At 32.1% G+C, this 14,043-nt stretch overlaps 2 protein-coding genes across 2 annotated transcripts; both read right to left on the bottom strand.

The window, feature by feature from the left end:
- Nucleotides 1–2,697, bottom strand: LOC123921304. The gene has a single exon (XM_045973798.1). It carries the CDS (start codon nt 2,451–2,453, stop codon nt 510–512), a length of 1,944 nt encoding a protein of 647 aa, XP_045829754.1. The 5' UTR covers nt 2,454–2,697; the 3' UTR covers nt 1–509.
- Nucleotides 2,698–9,388: 6,691 nt separating this feature from the next.
- Nucleotides 9,389–10,578, bottom strand: LOC123884288 (probable calcium-binding protein CML25). The gene has a single exon (XM_045933365.1). It carries the CDS (start codon nt 10,306–10,308, stop codon nt 9,709–9,711), a length of 600 nt encoding a protein of 199 aa, XP_045789321.1. The 5' UTR covers nt 10,309–10,578; the 3' UTR covers nt 9,389–9,708.
- Between the last annotated feature and the right edge of the window lie 3,465 nt (nt 10,579–14,043).

Here is a 14,043-nt window from a genome sequence, read left to right as displayed (position 1 = left end):
TATTTATTTCTTTTTTAACATAAAAAAGAGCTAGAAGACCCACTTTTTTATTTACCCTTAGTTGGTAATTGAGCGGTTGTCATTGAATAAAACCAAATTCATGCAACCAAGAATTCCCAAATATGAAGAATTACAATAGATAAATTAATTACACATGATAATGTTACAAACACAACTCATTTATTTCATAGTCAAATACAAAGAACACTTCAAAATCATCTAATGAAAATTAGACAATTCAAATTTTAAAACACATCTTTATTTTTTACTTAATATTAATTTTAAAGTTTAAATCTAGACCGTCCGATCATGACTGTCATAAACTTATAAATATTTATTACAACCAAACATGAGAAAGAATTCCCTGAATTTTAAATTTCACTGAAGAAAGTAGTGGAAATCTGCACCCTTAAAATTCAATTTCTCTATATTTTTTAATTTTTTAATCAAAGGTCAAGATCTCACGATATTCCTCATGTAATCCAAAGTCCAAAACACTACTATCGCACTCAATTATCACATGTAATCCAAAGCGGTTCTTGAAAAGCACCTTTCAACTTATCCCAATCACCACCATCCCCATCCTCATCATCACTAGCCAACAACAAATCCCCATTATGCCACGTTGGCGTACCATTCTCATAAGCATTACACGTCAGCCTCCTCAATCCACTCCCATCCAACCTCACCACAAACAAATCCCCATACGGCTGAAACTGATTCGCCAAACCCACCGGCTCCGCCGTAACACCACCCAAATTCGCCGTAAACAACAACCACTCACCGTCACTACTAAAACAAACATGATTCAACCTCTCCCTCTCACCAAACACACCTTTCTCAATCTCAATTCTCCTCACACCACTCCCATCAACATTCACCACATAAATCCCAAAAACTTCACTGTTCTTCGGATCATGTCTATTCGATGAAAACGCTATCAAATCACCTTTTGGTGACCAAAACGGCATCGTATCAATCCATTCACCTTCCGTTAACCTCCTTAAACCACCGTCAACCTCACCGTTAACAGCATCAACTATATACAAATTCTTATACCCCGACCTACCGGAACGAAACACGACGAATTTTCCATCAGGTGAACATGACGGAAACGCGTTGTTTCCGGTAGCTTCTTCTGTAAGAATCTTTAACGTAAACGGAATCTCTTCACGATCGTTAGTGAGATGAACCGGATCAAACTCGATTCGTGCAATTTGAACCGTTTTTGTAACTGACTCGAAAATTGGACCGATTGATGTGTAGATAACATTCTTCTCCGTTGGACTCCACGCGTTACCGAAGCATAATCTTTCTTTTAATATACTCCATCGTTTTGAACCGTTGGATTTTATGATCTTAACGCCATGGTTGATGGTTCCGACGATTTCGTGATTGAAAGCAATGAAATCACCGTCCGGTGAGAAGCTTGGAAACGAACCATTTAATCGGAGTAACTGTATGTTTTTAACTGGAGATATTACACGGTCGAGGTGTGGATATGTTGACTCGCCCTGAGCTGACTCACCTCTGAATCGGTGGTAACCGACGTAGCGAGAATCAGGAGAGACGAATGGATTATAGTGATGAAAATCAGCGTTTATTGATTCTGTTATTTTCTGGAATGTTTTTGTTTTCAGATCAAAAATCTCGATGTGGCGAAAATTACTTTCTCTCCGGCGAGTTGCGACGGCGATGTGGTTGCCGTCTTGAAATGCAGCGGGAGTGAAACAGTGTAATCCCGGTGGTGTAACACGAACCGGTGAAGTTTGAGATCCGGTTAGATTTGAATCCGATAAATCAATCCGGAAAATGCTCCACCAACCGTCATCGGCGATTCTGTGGAAAAACAACGTTGAATCTCCCAACCACGTCGGCCAGCCACCGCGTTCGCTCACAACAACACGATTCTCCGGAACCGATTCTTCAAACACGACAATCTCCGTTTTAAGCTCATGAAATTCGTCTTCCCAATCGCGAGAACCGTAAGAAGCGACAGCGATTAAGTTCCCGGTTAGAGAAACAGCAGGACTGTAATCAACAACACCGTGAGGTGTCAACCTCGTCACATTTCCGGTACCGTCGACGGCGGTGGAGTAAACCGCAGACCAGCTTTTGAAAAGCACGTTTGGTTCGTCGTGCGTTGAAGAGAAATAGATTTTACCGTTTTTTATAGCTGGGCGGTCTACAAAAAGTGCGTTGGGAATAGAAGGTATAAGTTCGGGTTTAGTTTCGGGTCGGGTTAAGTAAAACCGGGGCGAACCGGTTCGTTCAGAAACGAAAACAATGGTTTGGTGGTTTTGAGTGAATTGGGCGTTGAAGTTAACTGAGATACCGTCGGTGAGACGGTGATCGTTGGAGTGGTTGGTGTTGAGGTCTGTGTAGAAAACATCGAAACCGTATTGGGTTCTACCAACGGTGTTGAAAACGATGGTTCCTGGTGGTGGATTCATTGTTGTATTTGTTGAGTGAGTGAAAGTGTGTATGTCAGTGTGTCTTTTTTGTTGGTGAAATGGATAAGGATTTGATGATGAGAATGTTGTGCAGCATGTGAGTGTATAAAAAGGAAATGATTGATTCTCTTTAATTTAGTTTTCACATTAGATCATGTACGGTATGTTTGGAATTTGGATATGGTTAACATTTTGTTTATGTACTATTGTGATTTTAATGAATTGTGTAATTTGAATTTTTTGAGTCAAATATTTTTGTTTTTTTGTTTATGATCACATGAGACACAAGACTTATAGCGTATTATTCAAATTTCTCACCACTAAATCAAATAATTTTTCAAATTTAGTAAAATGTTTGGAATTTGAACTCAACTCTTATATACAAAATATAATGTTGTATAAAAATTTAGTTAAACTCACATGTCACAAAATATATACTTTAAAATTTTAACAAAAGGAAAATGTTAACATATAAGATAATTGTAATTTATACATTCAATTTTATAAAAAACTAGCGGGTCAGATAGGCGCGTTCTGCGTCTGCCTATGTCTAACTTATGTTCAAAAAAAAAAAGACATGTCTTATGTTATGATGAATTTGTTAATAAAAGATTTTTTTGCTAAAAAAAATAAGGGTATTGTTGGGATTATGAAAAGTCGACACCAAAAATATTTGTATCCTCTTTATATATAGTATAGATGTAATATTAAGTTGGTAATCGTTCATGTATAGCCAACCCATTTGCCACTTATTCACATTTTTATGATTTGAATTTATTTTTTAAAAATAACCCATTAGTAATGTATAGGCAACCCATTTGCCACTTATTCATATTTTTATGATTTGAATTAGTTTTTTTAAAAAAATAACTCATTAGTTAATGGAAGTTGTGAAACTAAGTCAAGGGTAAAATAAGTATATTGAAAAATGGGTAAATAGTGTTATACCCCCCTGCAAAATAGGCGAGTTTTGCGTTACCCCCCTGCAAAATATTTTTTTGAGATTACCCCCCTGCAATGTCAAGATTCTTTGCGTTACCCCCCTAGCTTAACAAGTGGGCATATGACATGGAAGAATCTTGACGTGGCATGACACGTGGAAATTAATTTATTTTTTATTTATTTTTAATTGTCAACTCATTAATTAATGTGGGTTTTTAATTAAAAAAATGAAGAAAAAAAAAAACTTAAAAGTTATATTTTTATGAACTAAAAAGAAAGTTTTTTTTTTTTTTTTGACTAAAAGTTGTTATTATATATATAAAAAAAATTCTTATATATATATAATAACTAATAATAGAGTAACAAAAAAAAAAAAGATGAAAAAAAACTAATAATAGTAATAGTAACCAAAAAACTAATAATAATAATAATAATAACTAATATTATTATTAGTTAAAATATGTGATTGCAGTTTTTTTTTTTGTTATATTAGTTAAAATATGTGAATGTGATTGCAGTTTTTTTTTGGTTACTCTATTATTATTAGTTATTATTATTATTATTATTATTATTATTATTATTATTATTAGTTTTTTGGTTACTATTATTATTATTAGTTTTTTTTCATCTTCGTTTTTTTTTTTGGTTACTCTATTATTAGTTATTATATATATATAAGATTATTTTTTTTTATATATAATAACAACTTTTAGTCAAAAAAAAAAAAAAACTTTCTTTTTAGTTCATAAAAATATAACTTTTAAGTTTTTTTTTTCTTCATTTTTTTAATTAAAAACCCACATTAATTAATGAGTTGACAATTAAAAATAAATAAAAAATAAATTAATTTCCACGTGTCATGCCACGTCAAGATTCTTCCATGTCATATGCCCACTTGTTAAGCCAGGGGGGTAACGCAAAGAATCTTGACATTGCAGGGGGGTAATCTCAAAAAAATATTTTGCAGGGGGGTAACGCAAAACTCGTCTATTTTGCAGGGGGGTATAACACTATTTACCCTTGAAAAATTCATCTCAAACTCACCTATCATTTTTATATATTGTTATAGATATATTGTTATAGATTATAGATAAAATAGGTATATTGAAAAATTTATCTCATGACTTACCTATTCTTTTTATATATTGTTATAAAATAGATAATACATTAGTTAATGGAAGTTGTGAAACTAAGTCAAGAGTAAAATAAGTATATTGAAAAATTCATCTCAAACTCATCTATTCTTTTTATATATCCTTTTTATATATTGTTATAAATAAATATAACCCTTAACAAAGTAGTACAAACAATTTTTTACATCTTATCATGACATTGTATGTCTTTTTTTTTTTTTTGACATTGTATTGTATGTCATTGAGAGTAAGCATTGAATCTAAGGTAAGAGAAAATATAATATGCAGTATTTTTGTTAAAATTTGTGTATAAAAAACATTTATCTTGGCAAAATTATAGTATTATTGTAATTTTATCAAACTGAAAATCAATTTAAACACTCGTATGTTTGGTCAAAAAGTGCTAAAATTTCATTTGGCATGCACTATTTAATCCCACTTTATCTTAAAAAAAAGATTATGCATGTCTCCCTATTAGATTCCATTCCCATATATAAAGATGAGACTAATGTTTTCTGCGTATTGCATGACGTAGAGGTGTTCGCGTCGCATTTTTCTTCTTGTGGTAAGTTGTTTTATTTGACACGTAGAGTGCCACAACACATTTGTCATTAAAAAAATATTATATAATAACATGTAAGTCAACATTAAAATTTAATGTCTTGTAGACAAGCACTACTAGGAGTCTTTGATTTGAAGACGATCTTTAATTTGTCGGAATGAATGTTCATGGATGATGGATGTGTCATCGTTCTTCCTGTGCTTTTATTAATTAAGCAATGGATCGATGTGTCATCTTTAGTTTACTATTATCTTTTCCTTTTGTATTTGCTTTAATTTTGACGAAAATTTATGAATGTGACTTCTATTAGTTTATTGTAGCAACGACCAATAAAAAGAGGGTAAAGGGATTAAGTATAAGGGTACTTGACCTAAGGGATATAAGTTATATTATCATGCCCAGAAATGTTATATAAACACATTTTTTGAACACAAGTTGGACAAATATACTGATTTTCATTTTTTAATAATATATTATGTTGATCGATTTGCGTGCATAGCCTTTTCCATTTATATTATGATAAGATATCGTATTTTTGTCGGTCAAAATGTATTTGTATAACATGCCCCTCTATGATGCCTAATAAGTATAAATGGTACTTTACTTGTATGTTGGGGTTAAATATAAGGGTACTTGACCTAATTAAATTAAGCAAAAACTAAAGTTTAAAATCCGATAGAGGCTCAAAAACAAAAGAATACTACCTAGTAAAAATATAATCCATTGAGCAACATAGTGTGACACAAGTGGTAGACATTTGAGTCTCTTAATCATTTGGTCGTGGATTCGATCTCCGGTCGGTGCGCATGGAAAATATTTGTTGGGAGAGCTCAACCCCTTAAATGGATTTCAGTTACCTCGAGGGGATTAGTCTTCACAGTTGCGCGCGGAGGATACCTTTGGTTTACAAAAAAAATATAATCCATCGGATCAATATTCCATTGATAATAGTCATAGATACAAGTTGCACCTTTCTTCCCACTAACCACTTTTAAGAAGTCCTTTTGGTTTCTTCAAAAACTTCGTCAAACACCTACACTTTAGAAGAAAAAACGTAATCATTTTTCACTTTTCATATTAACCACACCGCCGCTAGCCAAACTATATTAATAGGCCGTTAAAACCCTTCCCTTGTCCATTTGAGAAACAAAACACGGGAGATTTTATGGTGCAGTCATTAAATTGACTTCTTTGGTGAAGTCATAATTTGACCAATAAAAAAGCAATGTTGACTAAGTCATTGCCACATAGGATTATATGATGCAAACTTTTAATATGTACATATTGGGATTTGGATTTATTGCCGTAGGATATCCCCAGTTTCACAAAGTTAACAAAATCTAGACCATAATTTAATGGTTTCTCCTAATTTAAAAAATTATTTATTTTAATTTTAATGTTTATTAAACTGATTTTTGTTCTTCTCTCTCCACCGTGTTTGTTACTCTCTCTTCCTGACCAAAATCACTTGCAACACATCTCTCTCTTCCACCGTGTTTAACACCTTCATCTCTTTCACTTTCTCTCTAAAATTTGTTACTGGATTTGCCAAAGTTGCAGCTAGAACTCAGATCCGTACGCGTCGGCAATAGAGGAAGACAATGGTGGTGGTCGGTGATGGAGGAGGATGATGGTGACGGTCGACCTTGATGGAGGTGGTCACTGATGATGATGACTGGTCTAGAGAAAGAGAGTGAGAGAGACACCAGAGAAAGTGTGAGAAAGGAACGACGGAGAGAAGGTGGTTGGCGAGTGGGGTTGGCCGGCGAGTGGGGTTGGCTAGCGAGTATGGTTGGCCAGTAGAGAGAGGGGTGAGTCGGAGAAGAGAAAGAGAAATGAAGAAAAAAAAAACGAAAAAAAAAAATTGTGTAGATGAAAATGAACAGTGATAACAATTCTCTTTCCTTTAACCCAACACGGCAACACGTAGGGATGGCAACGGGCGCCCATGGGTGCGGGTTTGACACTTACCAAACCCACACCCGAAATCATCACCCAAACCCAAAGGCTGTTCGGGTGGCAAAACAACACCCACACCCATTGGGTTCGAGTTTTTTCCACCCAAACCCAAACCCGCATCACATTTGAAATAATTTGCAAATTTAAGAAATTAAATTCCAACATAGACTTTGAATTAAATTACAACTAAAATTAAGGTCTTCCAAGAAAATTCAAAACATAGACTTTCAAGAAATTACAACATAGACTTTCAAGAAATTAAATTACAACTAAAATTAAGTTCTTCTAAGGAAATTGAGGGAAACTATGAGGGGTAATTAGGTAATTATAAAATATTTCGGGTGGGTGTATGGGTTTCGGGTGTCACCCGAACAACCCAAATCCAGTCAAATCAGATTTCGCCCGTTGACTTGGGTTTGAGTTCGGGTGGGTCTCTCGGGTTTGAGTTTTTTTGTCATCCCTAGCAACATGTGAGTATGTGGATAAGAGCAAATAATATGGGTCATTGGATTACTTTGATGGTATGGATTTTAATAACTTTGTGAAACTGTGGGATATCCCAACAATAGTAAATTCAAATCCCTCTTCTTCAACCTCACTCCTTACCCATCATCACCATAATTTCTCCAACCTGCTGCATTCTCATAAAATCCAGAAAAAGGAAAACAAATCTAAAGCCACCAAATCACCCTTTCCTTTCCCACTATCTCCAAATCTCATTTTCTCTTAGTCATCACAGATTAGCATCCTGTCACCCTAAGTTTCATATCCGTCATCTCACTAATTCACACACCTTGAGTTCTTCTTTCATGAAAACGTGAGTTTAGATACGGAACCGTTTTCAAGTTTGTTCAAATTTGTTGATGAATCATTTCCATGCTGAACCGTTTTCAAGTTTTTTAAAATTTTAATTTTAGGATTTTTGTTTTAGACCATTTAAATTAAAATTAAAATCATAAATATAATGTAAATGATTTCTGTGATATTTCTACATAATTAATTGTTATTTTCGACATTTAAAATACCCATCGAGTTTCAGACGGGTATCGCGGGTCTGAAAGCGGGTTGAAATACCCGACTGATGAAGATATGATGAAAGTCTATCATATGAATATTGACTTAGGTAGGATGAAGGTTTTTTCTTGGCATTGAAGTGCTACAGAAAAATGATGGCATTTTTATTTATCAAAAAAATACACCACTATAATCCAAAAAAAATAAAAATACACCACTAAAGTGTTAAACCAATTTTATTGAATTATGTTTTGATTTAGTCTCAATGTGTCAATCATGCTGCAAAATAGGTGCTTAGTACACGTGTTGCAGATTTTACTCTTTTCAGCTACAAGAGTAATGCACGAGACATACTCATGTGGTCTCTTAAAATTTGATATCAATTTGGTCTAATTTAATTATAATAAAATACATATTATTTAATTATTTTGTCTTTGTACTTTTTTCTCAACAATGTGTGTGATCAAATTGAGACCAAATTTTAAAGACCATAGAAGTATTTCTCATAATGCACTTACAAAACAAACTTTTTATTTTCAATAAAAATGAACAAGTCATTTCCTCCATCTGATTACACTTTTTACATTAATATAAAATTATTTGACACTGATTTATTTATCGAAATTATTTTACACTAAGATTATATATGCAAAATTAAGCAAAAAAAAATTATATATGCAAATTATAGACTATTAGTATTAATAAAAATAATATATAAAATATAAGTCTTCTTTTTATAAGAATATAAAATATAAGTCTAGTTTGTAAGAAAGTAATTATATATTATTTTGACCTAAAGTAATTATTAATAGGAGAATGTTAACTTGTGCCCTTAAGGGCACAAGTTAAGAAGATAAATGTGGAAAAAATTTATTGAACTTGTGGTGTATTCAATTATCTAAACATTAAATTCTTTGTATCATTAAATGCTATATTTCTATTTTTAGGTAGCTTAACATGTGCCCTTAGGGCACAAGTTAACATGACCCTTATTAATAATATGACAATGTGTAATTCTTTTTAGTTTTTACAGAAAATATGGTAATGAATTTTGATGTTCATCAAGCATACCACAGGAACTCATACAAAACTAAATTATACATGAAGAGTATGAGAGTTCATAACACGTTTAGAAATTTAGTCAAAAACAAAATTTAACACGTCTAGAAAATCAATATGCCAAATGCAATGAATAAAATGAACGACATCATAAAGCCATTAGGTTTGGTCTAGTGGTGAGGGGTTTGGGTAATACGTTATAGGTCCTGGGTTCGATCCCCAGCTCATTGTAAACCAAAAAAAAAAAATGAACGACATCATACCACACAAATTGAGATATTCATCAAAGAAAGCTTAAAATGTACTTACATATGATGATGTTTTTCCCATAAACAATTTATAACAATTATCTTCAACCAACAATCCCTTCAAAATTAAGGAAAGAAAAAGAAGAAACTAAACAATTTAGAAGTACACGTAACTATGAAAACTCATACATATAACAACGAGAAATCACATGCACTTCCCTAATTAATTAGGTCTTAAAAATTTTGCGATCAAATTCCAACCACAATAAGCGTGTGACCAAATCGAACCGCAACAACCACCAAACCGTAACCATAATTCAAAACCACACATGAAAATTTTAGGTTTCTATTTCACCGTTATTTGTTCTTTCCATGGACCCAAAGGTTGAGCCCAACATCATCTTCTTAAACTCTTCAAAATCGATCATTCCATCACCATCGCTATCAACACCGCCTATCATTTTTTGACACTCGGCGAGGGAACATTGATCACCAAGGCTGACCATAACATTGTGTAATTCCTCAGCTGATATCGAACCATTTTTATCAAGGTCAAAAACGGAAAATGCATCTTTGAGATTTTCCAAAACCTCATTGGGGTCAATGTCTTTGGTATTTAACTCAATAAACTCCTCAAGGTTAATGTAACCATCGCCGTCAGCATCAACCTCACGGATCATTTTATCGAGTTCTTCTTCCGTTGATGGCTGTCCTAGGCTTTTCATGATGGACCCTAATTCAGAAGAAGAGATTTTGCCATCACCGTTGACATCAAATTTTTGAAACACATGTTCCAAATCCTCGGCAAAATGGACACGTGATGAGAGGGACGGGGTACGGGATATAAAGGTGGTGTTTTCGGTTACGGTTGTTGGAGAAGACGATGTCGATTTTTTTAGAAGTTTCTTCTTTCGGTTGAAGAGGGATCGGAAACCCATGATGATTTTTCTTGATCCCAAAGAGAATATGAGAGAAACTCCTTCTCTTGTTGATATTGGGGATTGGAGAAGAGGAGAGAATGATTAGAGGGTTGAACAATCGTAATTAGATGTTTATTATTGGCAAAATTGTGTGAATCTTTTAATTATGTGATGTGTGTTTGTTCAATTTATGGTTTTGTTTCTAATTTCTATAATTGGTTAAGTAAAAATTTACGCGTGATCATGGGTTTGTTATGAGTTTGTTAATCCACCAATTGATTTGGCCTTTTTTTGTTTCCCTTTTTTTTCACTCTTAAATTTAATTTAATTTATATTTATATTTAAAATGCATTATTTTCGGTACATTGAATTCATCCTTCATAGTTCTTCGTTTTCTCATACGGTTTTTTACATTAAAAAAAAATGATTTTGTATATGATGAATCCGTCTTCTTTTTTGGAAGTATATATGAATCCCTTCCTTTTTTTACTCAAAGTAAAAGAAATCTATTCCTATATCATTAATTAATCATTATATAAATAAAGTTAACTTAAAGTTAATGTTAATTATAAATGTATCTATAAGTATGGATATAATAGTTAGAAGAGACATTATTAAAGGGTCAAAATTTAAACTTTAGATCTTCAATTTCTACACTTAAAGTGTCCGATTCTACCCACTAAATTATTAGTACATTTCCAATGATGATATCACTTTGAGTTTCACACATTGTCAATAAGTGGTTCATATAATATCATATGATACTTTTGCAACTAGTCACCATGCCTGTGCGTTCGCACGGGTCAATAATTATAGATCAATAATATTATATCTATTTTGACTAATAAACAAAGTAATTCATATGCGTAGAAATCAAAAATATTTATTGCCTAATTTATTTCTACCAACTTACATAAATATGAAAGTACAAATAATACTACAAATTACGGAAAATTTCTTTATAAACGACATTTGAAGTGATATTTATAAGGTTGTCGTCATCATCAACGATTAAAATCTTCAAACCATTTCTCGATGTGACTCTTGACACAACAACGTATAACTGACCACACGAAAATATTGATTGCGGAAGATACACTCCAACATTTTTCAGTGACTGACTCTACTCTTGTTAATAGTCATGGCATAGTGGTTGAAAGACTTTATTCACAGCAAGTGATCCCGAATTCGAATCCCACGGTAGACACATTTCTCTTTTTTTTTTTTTTAATAAATTAGATAGTGATAAGTTCCCTCCAAAACCGCAATGCAAATTAGGGTTAACCTAGTTGCATATTACAACCATTATATATAAGAAGGATGAACAAATTAATTCCGCAAGATTTATTCTCAATTGTAAAGTTTCGATAAGGTTAACACCTGGAGGACATGATTTTAATCACAATTGGTTTACATGACATAGTGGTTGAAAGACTTTATTCATAGCAAGTGATCCCGGGTTCGAATCGCATATTACAACCATTATATATAAGAAAGATAATTCCGCAAAATTTATTCTTAATTGTAAAGTTTCGGTAAGGTTAACACCTAGATGACGTAATTTTAATCACAATTGGTTTACATGTCATAATGGTTGAAATACTTTATTCAGAGCAAGTGATCTTGGGTTCGAATCCCATGGTAGACACATTTCTTTTTTTTTAATAAATTAGATAGTAAAAAAGTTCATTCCAAAACTGCAATGCAAATTAGGGTTAACCTAGTTGCATATTACAACCATTATATATAAGAAGGATTCATCGTCATTCATCAACAAAAACTTAAAAATTCATATTTAATTGATCTCTTATTTTAAAAAATTAAATATTTGTGCTAAATATTCCTATAGTAAATTACATTCCTCACCCTCGGAAGAAGCTTGAATTACACTCTCCTCCTCTCTTATGTTCACTCTCCTCTCTCCAAAGAAGCTTAAATTATTCTCTTCTCCTCTCTTATGTTAAAATACACATTTTAGTCCATTTTAACATAAACAAAAATTTTGAGTAAAAAAAAAAACATAAACAAATATTTTTGCTTCAAAAAATATAACCAAATATTTTTGTGGTAACAACTAGCTTTAAATCACCATTTTATGTCAAAAAAATTTAAGTTGTCATTGAAGAAATTAATCAAGTTTAGTAATTTATCCAAGATTTGTATAGTTTCATAATTCATAAAATTATTGAACATTATATGTTAATGATGTGCGTAAAACATAATAATTAATTAATAATAGTAATAATAATAATAATATTTGAATTAGAAATTTGATTATATTAAAATGAAGTTTTATTAAAAAAAAAATGTAGGTTTTCATATTAGGGGGAAGAAAATGAAATTCAAGCTTCTTTCAAGTGAGAAGAGTGTAATTTTTTTCTAATATATCCTATATAAGAGATGAGAGGAGTGTATATTTTAACATAAGAGAAGAATGTAGTATAACTTAAACATCTCTCAAAGGATTCGTTTTGTTTTGATCATGTAGCCTAGAAATTACACCCTTAAGATATATATGTGGGATGACTGAGATTCGAATCTTGACACACACACACACATATATATATATATATATATATATATATATATATATATATATATATATATAATTCTACGTCTCTGCTAACTGGATTAAACTTATGAGACAATTTATTCATAATGTACTAAACTTGAAAAAAGATAAAAAATTCAAAGGACACATAATTTGACTCGAAAGTTGTAAGAAAAAGAAAATTCTTGAATTATATATATATATATATATATATATATATATATATATATATATATAGAGAGAGAGAGAGAGAGAGAGAGAGAGAGAGAGAGAGAGAAGAAAATCCTTGAATGATTAATAAAAAAAATAAAAATGGGTCATGCTAACCGGTAGAGCTGTCAAAAAGGGCTGGGCTATCGGGCCGACCCATTAGCCCTATCCTTTTACACGGGTCGGGCTTCATAAAAAGGGGGTCGGGCCTTATCGGGCCGGACCTTATCGGGTCAGGCTTTTTCATGGGCTGTCATGGGCCGGCCCACAGGCTTTTGGGCCGGCCCCTTAAAGAATTTAAAAAATTATTTAATTTTTTTTTATAATCTCTTTATTGTTATATTTTGGTCCTATTTTTATGCATAAATTCATATATAATTTTTTTATTATTTTTGTTGTTTTATTGTTATTATTTGTGTTTTGTTCCTATCTATCTTATTCCTATTTTTAAGCTATTTTTAAGCAAATCATCTTTTTATATTTTTTTAAATTTTTTTTGTGTAATTACAATGAAGGATATAAAACTTGGAATATGGTTATTTTAAGCCTATCATCTTTTTATTGTATTTATTTTATATTCTTTCTATATTTTTGTTTTTACTTAAATTACAATGGATGAATGAAAGATATAAAACTTGGAAAAAAATTTTCGTAGTAATAATAATAATATGACAAAAAACTTATTGGATTAGAATGAGATTATTTGTTAGAGATTTGTTTGTTTGTTTGATGAGGATAAAGAGGAAGATATTGTTGTTTGGGAGATTATGTGAGAAAATATAGGGAGACAAATTACCTTCTTAAAGATTTAGTTGAGAAATATAACATAAATTTAGTAGAATATATTTATTTTTTTTAAAAAAAATACTATGAAAATTAATGGGCCGGCCCATCGGGCCATGTAGGCTTTTACTTATCGGGCTGGGCTAAGCGAGTCAGGCCATGAAGTTAACGGGCTAGGCTGGGCCGGCCCCTTTATTTGATCGGGCCCC

The sequence above is a fragment of the Trifolium pratense genome, linkage group LG1, assembly GCF_020283565.1.
Source record: "Trifolium pratense cultivar HEN17-A07 linkage group LG1, ARS_RC_1.1, whole genome shotgun sequence".
NCBI classification, from domain to species: domain Eukaryota; kingdom Viridiplantae; phylum Streptophyta; class Magnoliopsida; order Fabales; family Fabaceae; genus Trifolium; species Trifolium pratense.
The sequence above is the reverse complement of the archived record's forward strand: the minus strand, read 5'-3'. Positions and strand labels throughout refer to the sequence as shown.

Coding starts and splice junctions, on each gene's coding strand:
- LOC123921304 (XM_045973798.1), bottom strand. CDS start 2,453: ATGAATCCACCACCAGGAACCATCGTTTTCAACACCGTTGGTAGAACC.
- LOC123884288 (XM_045933365.1), bottom strand. CDS start 10,308: ATGGGTTTCCGATCCCTCTTCAACCGAAAGAAGAAACTTCTAAAAAAA.